The sequence below is a fragment of the Mobula hypostoma genome, chromosome 10, assembly GCF_963921235.1.
Source record: "Mobula hypostoma chromosome 10, sMobHyp1.1, whole genome shotgun sequence".
Taxonomy (NCBI): Eukaryota; Metazoa; Chordata; class Chondrichthyes; order Myliobatiformes; family Myliobatidae; genus Mobula; species Mobula hypostoma.
Window position 1 is genome coordinate 21,280,064 of NC_086106.1, and position 10,381 is coordinate 21,290,444.

A 10,381-nucleotide genomic window follows, 5' to 3' on the forward strand; every position below is an offset into this window, starting at 1 on the left:
ATTTTGCAACCATGGAAAAGCGGTATCAGGACAACTGGAATCCATTAATACCGGCGGACTATTGTTGGACAATGTCACGAGTGGCACCAGATACTGCGCACAAAATAATCTGCAAAACATTTTAAACTGAGTTGAATTAAAACAATGTGTCAGCATTATAATGCAATTAAACCGGTTAAATTCAATAAAAAGTTTTTTGTTTATCCAAATTCTTATCTTCTTGTCTTTTGTCTTTCAAGCTCTTCTTGTCTTTCATCATGGGCCACACATATTCTTCACAATATCCTCTTTGCGGTGGCGGCTGACTGGGGACTCTTTTAGAACTGAAATATCTTAGAAGTGTCTTTATGTAATTAGCAGTGAGTTTCCCCGTTGGCTGAGGTTGAGGACGAAATGTTAGGATGTAACATCTGCGTCATTTCGAATATGAGAGATTAGTGCAGGATTTTCAGCATCTTCTCTGCGGTCTTGGTGCTGGTACATTTTTGTACTGCTCCTCTCATATTTTGAAACACTGTGTAATCCACAACATTGAGGTTTTTTGTGCAGCTCGCTTCCTCTTGTCTATCACTGTGCCCTTCGGCGACTGATGGCACATTGGTAGAAAGCCGAGTCGCTCAATTGCAGTTTGAAGATCTTTAACATGCTGATTTTATTTTCCCGATCGAGAGAACCGAGGAAGTGTCCTTCGGCAGCATTTTCCTGATCCTGATCTCCAGAGGTATGCGTCTGGCGCAGAAATTCTGGAGGCTTTGCTTGGAGCTGCCGGTACCAGTGTATCGTGTATGGACAAAACCCGAAATATTCGCAGCTTAATGTGACGACGTCATCAGAATAAGAAGATTTTAGAGGAGGATTCTTGGATACCATGGACATAGGATCTGAAAGAATTTAAAAGAGGCACCACAATTACTATACTATCGTTACTGGATTGTCCACTCAAAGGAATAAGTGAAGGTTTAGTACCGGCTGGTTTCGTTCACAATATGTCCAAAATGTTTTTTTTTTTGTGCACTTGGGAATTATTCCAGCGACTTTCTGGGGTGGAGGAATATTTGCTAGATGGTGCAGGAGGAGAATGGAAAGTAATAGGAGGAGAAATGGAAAGACTGCATGAAAACGCTGGAATACGTGAAACCATGGGAATTAATAAATACAATGTAGAACATTTGTGAAATATTCTCAGAGAACGAACACCCAACGAGTTGGAGGATCTACCTGCTGTATTGTGAAAACTTCTGCTTTATATTTTTTTCTTTCATTTGTTAACGGAAAGACTATTAGGAATTCTAACATTTTGGGTGTGATGATCAGGTTTCCACCATCACCAGATTTCCGGTTGTATTCCCCTTTGCTGTGAAAAGTCATCCTCCTTTTTTTTTTAACACACCAGGCAGTTTCCATATGTTTTTTTGCTTCTTTTCTGATTCTGTTTTTTTCTGCTTTTGCTGCATAATGTATATATGCTGTCATCTTAAAATATTCTCTCGCAGTCTGACAGATTTCGCTTGCATTTCAGTTTATACTTTGGCGTCAGACTCAAGTGTGACTTGGCGTCTCCCTCACTATTTACATCGGCAGCTCGTGCTTGATAGACAAAAAGAAAGAAAGAAAGAAACAAACAAAACTTCTTAACCTTCCAGCTTGCAGTTTCTGTTTACCTGTACTGAACAATCTCTCAGTGAAGGAAACCCCTGAGAGGTTCCGTCAAACGTGGTACCCCTAGGTGCTGATCCAAGATTTGCATTCCTTCCGCTGTCCCCAAAACAGCTGAGACAAAAGAAATACACGCTCTGCATATGGGAATAAGCCCCTGCCTCTCTTTTCGCTCTTCTGGTTACAGGTATGCGCTGTTTTCACTTTTATGTTACCTTTCCTAAGACGAAGGCATGGTTGGCATTCGAAACGTGTTATGCTGCATCAAGCCCAACATAGCTTCTATAACAAAATATCAATCAAATTTGCACTTTTTGCTAAACTGCTCTAACAATCACAATGAAAATTAAGCTTTATAAATTTGAATACTTACCGACTGTGACGGTGACCGTAGACCCAGTTCCATCTTCATAGTAAGTATCATAGTAACACACCGCGATCCGACTCTCAATCTCACTGGTACAAGAATCATCCTCAACTCAGTCTATTCATCAGCTATCATCGGACAGTGTAGAAACTTTCCAGACTTTTAAAATAAGAACGACGGCATTCAGTGTTCCACAAGCACCATTGAAGCTACCCATGAGAAAAAATCTCTGTAAAATGACCTCATCATAGTTTGCGTATGTCGGTTCCCTAAACTGCATCAAATGTCAAAAAATCCCTGAAAGCGGCAAAGTACAATGAAATTCATCTGATCACTGTGGGAATGCAATGTGCCATATGATTTTATTCCGCTACTACAGAATATATATTTTAACGGGGCCAGAAATTTTTGTTCGATTATCTTCCATTGTGTGCATTCCAGTTATCCACAGTGTTTCATGTCCAGTTCAAATTGCAGGAGGCTGTTGGGCAGGAGAAAACATCCTCCCAGCTACTATTCCAGTTTCCATGCTATTGGAGCAGGGTTCCATCTGAAGTAGGAGATTGGGAAGTGGCAGTTTCATTCTCACTCGCTGTTCACTGCACAGTTCCTGGGGAAGGTGGTTTTCCATGCAAATACAGTACAGAAGAGAAAATAACTAACGTATGAACTGACAACTTCCAATCCCATTGCAAACTGGACTGTATGGAACGCAGAGGAATAACCTTCTGAAATTACCAGCATATGAACGCCGCGGCTTCAGATGTTGATGGGATAATTCCCATCTCCTGTTTGAGTACGGCGGTGATCCCTTTCCAAACACTGTGTGTCCCATTGATATTCGGCTTTACAAAAATAGGTGGCACTGTCGTCAACTTCAAGATTCATAATTTTCAGTGTAAATATCATTTCGGCGTTATTTTGCGCAATGATAAATCTCGTTCCTGAGGAGATCCGTTCCCATCCCGTTTTTCGCTGTGTTTGTTTGAAGAAATGTCCGGTTACAAACTTATACGATCCCGACCAACCAGGACGGAAAGTGCAAGTGATTGTGAGAGACTGGCATTCAGTTTTCGTCACCGCTGTAGGGCTCTGGGTCACGGTCTGGCTGAAGAAGACTGAAGATTAAGAATAAGGAGAAGGCAAACAGCATTAGATGTGACACAAAATAGAGGGCTAACACGGTGACTTCAATGATTCTGCGTACACTCGTTAAGTTTCGTATTTAATTAGAATATTCCAGAAATTTCTGAACAGTACTCACGGTCAAAGCAGAGGCACAGTGTGACATACAGGAGAAATTTCATCGTTTTATCTCCGGGTGTCGGATGGATTATACAGCCGCTAACGAGGTTGTTGTGTTAGGTTCTTTCTCAGAACTGGAAAGAGACACCTCTGCCGGTTTCTGTTCTGGATTTATTCAATTGGTTCACTGTTTACGAATTATACGTTGCGGAAGAACGCGTCAGATTTGATTAACAATAGCTGTGGTTCCCTTTTCACGCAATTTCTTTGCAACTTATGAGAAAGACAGGGGTACTGCGAAAAGGAAATGACATAATTTACAGATGCGACAGTGAAATATAGTTTCGCCAAGATAATGCGAGTGTCACTAGGTTGATAAACGTATCAACTGTCAGTTTCCTGAGGTCTCCAGTGGTTGAGACAAAGAGATTAGGAAAGACGAGAAAGGTGTCAGAAAAGGAACTCGCGATTTGATGAGCACTGTGGAAGTAGGAAGCAAAGATGATGGCATTGAAGACATCAGCAATGGTACGTGAAGCAGCAGCAGTACAGTCGTCCATGTAGCATGAATTTAAAAAAAAATAAGAAATGTTCAAACACTGCAAGAGAGTTTTGAAACATGGAAGGTTCCACGAAGCTAACACAATTACCGCCATAGCGGCATTGGAGTTGGGGACATGCGGATTTCCAAGGCTATGTAGTGGCTTTGGAAAAAGTGGGAGGATCGAAAATAATAATAATTTTAAAAAATGCTCTGCGTGAGAATCAGCTAACAATGTTGTTTAGTTTTCTTGCTCTTTCTTTGCGAGATAACATGTACGATGCACTCAGTTTATAGTCTGGCTAATTTCGCCGAATTTTATTCTCTGCACAGTCAACAACATTACTTGCATTATCAACAAAGCCCGCATAATTGCAGCATAATTCTGAACTGATACTACAAATTGCAGTCTAATTTTCAAAGAATTGTGCAAATATTGCTCTCAATATTATAATTATACTTATTGTTGTTATTACATATATTTTTTTTCTCAGCTCCAACTGTTAAAACGTAAGGGCCAGGTACAGCCAAACACGTCTATTTGTCAGCTGCTGCGAATTTCGAACTATACTTGTGGCTTTCTGAAGACCGACATGGATACTGCTTTACTTGCTCAGTTAATCAATAGTATAATGTTGTGCCTTTGGGTTTATACCAGCTGTACGTTATACCATGGGTCAATGTATAGTTGTTCATGTTTCAAAATCTTTTCCTAGTTTTTCTCGTTTAATACAGCATATTAACACTGTTTTTTTCCTCATTTATTGATTTGGATATTATGTGCGTTTCGATTGGCTATATCTATAATTTAAGTTGTTTTTGCCGTTTATCCCGTATTATTGTATGCAGGCAATTATTATGCATTATCCTCTATGCAATCACTGATGCGTTAGAATATATATTTGTAGTAATATGACTCTGATTAAATATATTATTATTATTATTATTATTATTATTATTATTATTATTATTATTAATATTATTATTATTATCACATCACGTTACTTCACTCCAGCGAATTCCATCGCTCAGAAGGGGTTAACAATTCTCCTCTGAACGAATCGACACATCGGGTTCCAATAGATGTGGCCTTTCATATATTGGCGAGACCCGACGCAGACTGGGAGACCGCTTTGCTGAACACCTACGCTCTGTCCGCCAGAGAAAGCAGGATCTCCCAGTGACTACACATTTTAATTCCACATCCCATTCCCATTCTGACATGTCTATCCACGGCCTCCTCTACTGTAAAGATGAAGGCACACTCAGGTTGCAGGAACAACACCTTATATTCCGTCTGGGTAGCCTCCAACCTGATGGCATGAACATCGACTTCTCTAACTTCCGCTAAGGCCCTACCTCCCCCTCGTACCCCATCCGTTACTCATTTTTATGCACACATTCTTTCTCTCACTCTCCTTTTTCTCCCTCTGTCCCTCTGAATATACCTCTTGCCCATCCTCTGGGTTCCCCACCCTCCTTGTCTTTCTTCCCAGACCTCCTGTCCCATGATCCTCTCGTATCTCCTTTTACCTCCTGTCTTCTCCTATCATTTAGGATCTCCCCCTGCCCCTCCAACTTTCAAATCCCTTACTCACTCTTCCTTCAGTTAGTCCTGAAGAAGGGTCTCGGCCTGAAACGTCGACTGCACCTCTTCCTAGAGATGCTGCTTGGCCTGCTGCGTTCACCAGCAACTTTGATGTGTGTTGCTTGAATTTCCAGCATCTGCAGAATTCCTGCTGTTTGCATCTGAAAGAGAGAATGTTTAACTACATCGTAAAGAAATTTAGAAATAAAGTTAAATTTGTCACACTCTGTCCTTACGGCATTGCTGAACGGAGGACAGATATGGAACACTTTAGCACAGAGCCGATATAGAAAGGACACTTAAACAAAATTAGCGGACTTTTTCCTTTCAAGAGAACTGGTACTAGCGCTGGGATTGCCTCTAAGAAAATTTATTCTATTGCTCTACCTGTTAGACGGGCAGGCACCGTAAAACGCGAAAAGTTTCAGCCAGAAGTCAAAGTAGCTGCGACTGCTGCAAGTGTTACTGTTGACAGAAGTCCACGTGTAAACGAGGACACTCAAACGGTTGATGGAAGAAAGACAGCTTAACATTGTTATTGGAACTGAACACATTTATAATGCATATATATTATCAAGTAGCTTGAGACAGAGAGAGAGATGCGTAAACGCAGACAATAGCAAACTGATCAACAGCTTATATACAACATATTCCTTACTGCAAGTAAATTGCACAACGAATGGTAGATCAACGTGGACTTACTAAAAAAATTAGCCTAACTCCAAAGAAATGTTTTTACAAAAACACATGGATTAATATGAGGGCAAGAATGAAACCGACCTAAAGACTGCAGCAACGCTACCCAATAAAATAATGAAATAACACCACCCGAAGAGTTGACAGAAGTTCAAATAATTCATCAAATTTTCACAACCTGACGGTGATTACAAAACACAAAGGGAGAGCTTTCACAAAATGCTGATGACGAATCTGAGCTTACAGACAAAATTAATGCAGCTAAAGCAATTAATTCAAAAAGTGAATATATATATTCTATGTATTGTATATATTTTTCACTATATATTTTTTCAGATGAAAACCTGATCTTTCGACGAGATAAGAAAAGAATATTTAAAAAAAGCAAGTGGAATACAATAAAACCGGCAGGAAACAACCGAAATTATGAATGAAAATGAAAAAAAAGACAAGTATATAGTTGAGTACGTGGTAAAGAAGGGAATTGCAATGTCGGCAATGTTTCATTTGGAATACAAAACACGGCGAAAATTCTGAGCATTAATAAGACACTAGTTAGGATGCACTTAGAGTATTGTTAGCCGTTTTGGGCCCCGTACTCACTAAATATGTGTCGTTATTTGAGAGAGTCCAGAGGAGGATCAGTAATAAACATATGAGGAAGGTATATCATATTTGCACCTGTACTCACTGGGATTTAGAAGAACGCAGGCGATCTCATTGAAATCTTCCAAATGTTGAAAGGGTAGACATCGAGAGGGTATTTTCGATGTTGGGTCTATTTGGAACTGGAGAGCACCGCCTCCAAATTGAGGGGCGAACATTTAGAACAAAGACAAGGAGTGAGCACTGAGTGGCGACCAGTTAGGAAGAAAAAAAAATAATGCCCCAGACTGCAGTGGAAACCAAGTCCGTGCCTAAATTTACCGTTGAAGTTTACCGTTTCTGATCGGTCAGGGAATCAAAGGATATCGGCAGAAGAAAGGTGTATTGAGTTGAGTGGGATGTGAGATCAGCCATGGTGGGTTGGCGGAGCAGACACGATGGACTGATTGGTCTAATTCCACTCCTATGTTTTAGGTCTTATGGCGAATTGTTGGAGGGGCGGCACGTGGTGCAGGAAGGGCCTTCGTCGCGTTTTATATCTGTGTGGATAACTAATTAAATAACAAGGGTTGGTTGGGAAAATTGCAAGCTCCCATGGCAGCCTGCGGTTTTGACAGGTCCCTTCTATCAAAGCCGTTATTGGACAACAGTGATACTTCATGATTAACACTACTACCGCAAGCATCGTGCCACGAGCAAGGAGTTAATTATGTAGAGACGTTCGCCACCTTGTCAAGGCAATCGAATTACGTGGAAAAGTTTGGAATACTTAAGTTAACGATGCGGAAGAAAAGTATCCAAACCCATACTGAAGAAAGGTAAGTTGAGTAATACAGCAGTGAATTTCTGTGTGTTCATCCAGTCAATCCGAGACCTGTCGTCGTGGTTCCTTTTCATGTGATGCAACTGCAGTACACTTCTCCTGGACTGATTCAAAGCAAAATGCCTCACATGCGGTGAACAAACAAGAAACGCTCGATAAGGTCTGGATACATGCATGAGCTTTACGTTTTCTACAATACCCCAATTTCTTTCGCACCTTATGTGGGGTAGAAATACTGACAAGGACGTAATTCCTAAAAAAAAAGTAAAACATAATTTCCACGTATCACTGCACAAATCTTAGATCGATTCGTGTAATTCAATTCGCCTTCAGACCTGCCGCTGGCTTTCGGAACAGTTTGCATATGTGCTGCTGAAAATTTGCAGCAATTGCAGAATTTCTTCTCGCTAGGTTTGGTGTTTCCTAATCAACAAGATTTGATTAAGGAACTTCAGATAAATTAACTTATATGAATTAATAACCATAATACGATGGAAGTGCAGCAGTCAATTAAAGGTAACGAGAAATATATCCCGAATGTTAATTTAATTTAATGTTGTCATGAAGTTTTGGGAAAAAAAAATCCTGAATCTCGTTTTGTGGAGTGAGCTAGATTTGATGAAGAATATTAAGATAAGGGAACCATTTTTTTTTAAAGCAGTGTGCGATGCCATTATATTTACCCACCAATTTGAAAGGGACAACCTGATATTTATGCCTCGCTTTCAGTAAATCTAATTACAAATGTATGAGAGAGGAGCGTGCCAAGTTTGATCATAAGCAGATGACGGTAGAGCAGCGATGTTTAACCATGTAAATTGTGGTCTCTGCTTTTCAAGTTTTTTTTTATAACAGAATAGACGGATTTTTGCCAAAGCTGCGTATGATATAAATATAGGTAAACTATTGGGTACTGCTGAGGAAGCAGCGAGCAGGGAGCATTCACCGGTGGTAGGATAAGCCACGACAATGCTCACATCAGTGGCAGACACATCAAGCAGTAGGAAATGGTATAAAATGTAATTTGATCGCAGGTACAAAGTCGTTGAAAATATTCTAAATAAGGAGTGAATTCGAAAATCTCAGGAGTATACAAACTTGATCGTCCTACTTCATGAATGCTTTTCGATCAACTTGAGTACTGAATCCGTACTAAAACAGGCAATGTCGATTGTTAGGAACAAATTATAAAAAGTGTGATGTAGCGTTGAATATTAATAAAAGGTAAATCGCACTACATTTAAAGTTTTGAAAAAGTTGTGTGCTCAAAGTCCAAAGGGAGAGTGTGCTAGTTTACAAGGAAGAAAAGTAGAAACGTATGAGAATAACCCCGGGGCAGCCATATCATCGTAGGTGGAGAGTTACATGTTTCTTTGGGTTAGAGCAATGATAAGAATCCCATTGTAACATAACCAGCAAGAATGTATTGAATACAGTGGACCTGCGGATGAAGATCCAGCAGCGGGAAAGTGGAGCCTCCGTGGTACTCAACCTCAGAAAAAAAGGACATGGCTTAAATTAGAGTAGAACCTTTTTTTTTGCCATATTGTAAATGTGTCGGATTCTTTGTCACAGTGTGTTGGGGAAGACATGTACGGTAAGTTTCAGGCAGAGTTAAATATCTTCTGAAGTCGTAAGTGTGTCAGGATTTGTGCGGAGTTGCCAGGGGAATGCAGTTGAGATGTTATAGTAAATACACTACAATCCAGTGGCAGAACCAGTGTCGAGAGGTCAAATAGCCAATTTTTTCTCCGATGATCTTACGGCCAGATCTGTGCATACCTCTAAAATACGCGTTAATATACCATAGTTTTTATTAGTTCGATGGACTGTCTCACACAGACGAGAAAAGGATATTAGATATAGTTGATACATATTGAGGGCTGAGAGGATTAGCAAGTGCGTTCTGTTTAAGAACTCTGTACTTTTGGAGGTTGATAATGTTCGAATTAATTACTTAATTTCGCTGAGATTAATGGCTTCAATGTATTGGATAATAGGGAGTTCATACTTGTTGGCACTGTCGCGTAACCGCCTATGTGCCGTTCTGTAGGAATTTTCAGCTTATGTCCTTCATTATTTGACACAGTCTGTAGCAGGTTTAGTCCTCGGCAATACAAAAACTCAACATCACGTCGTTAATCGCGAAGATCACGAGGCATGCGATCCACGGGAGATTGTAAGAGAGGATTTAGAATTCTCCTGCACTCGGAAGGCATAGCGTGGTATTAGGTGGAAGTTACTATGCCCACATTTCATGAATTACAGATGCTCCATCAGTCACTGTTTCTAGACCCTCACTCTTTGTGACATTAAGAATTATCGTGTGATTTTGTGTAAAGATTTTAATGTGAACGTAGATAAATTACATAAAGAATAGTGGCGTTGTGTACCGATTAGGAAGTTGTCACATTTTGCAACGTGATATAGAGAGGATGTAGAGTCGGGTAGACAAAAGAGAAAATACATTTCAAGTGGGGCGGGGGGGGGAACTACTGTGAAATAATCAACATTAGACGTTCGTACAGGATTATGAGGAGGATTCTTTGAGGCGCAGTGGTACAGATGGATACTCGGCTTCAGCGTCAGTATATTCCCCATTGCTGCCACGCAAGTGAATTTAAGAAATAACATGGTGGACTGGATATTGAACTGGATATTATTTTTAAAAGCTGCGAGTAGATATTCTGCAGCTCAAAAAGATCCGGTGAGACAACGGTAACAGAATTGTGTTAATTTCTGAGTGCCTTATGATAGAAAGGATGTCTAAAGTTTTGTGAGAGAGCTCAGACGTATCACCATGAGGCCACAAAGATTAGAGAACGCCTTAAGCAAAATTTTGAAGAAATCTAGAGATTT

General features: G+C 40.2%; 1 gene segment (V, D, J or C); it reads right to left on the reverse strand.

Moving 5' to 3' along the window:
- Positions 1–567: 567 nt before the first annotated feature.
- On the reverse strand, positions 568–2,808 carry LOC134352435 (T cell receptor alpha variable 12-3-like). The segment is given in 3 exon segments: positions 568–881; positions 2,030–2,112; positions 2,762–2,808. Coding segments are annotated over 3 exon segments (444 nt in total).
- Positions 2,809–10,381: the final 7,573 nt, after the last annotated feature.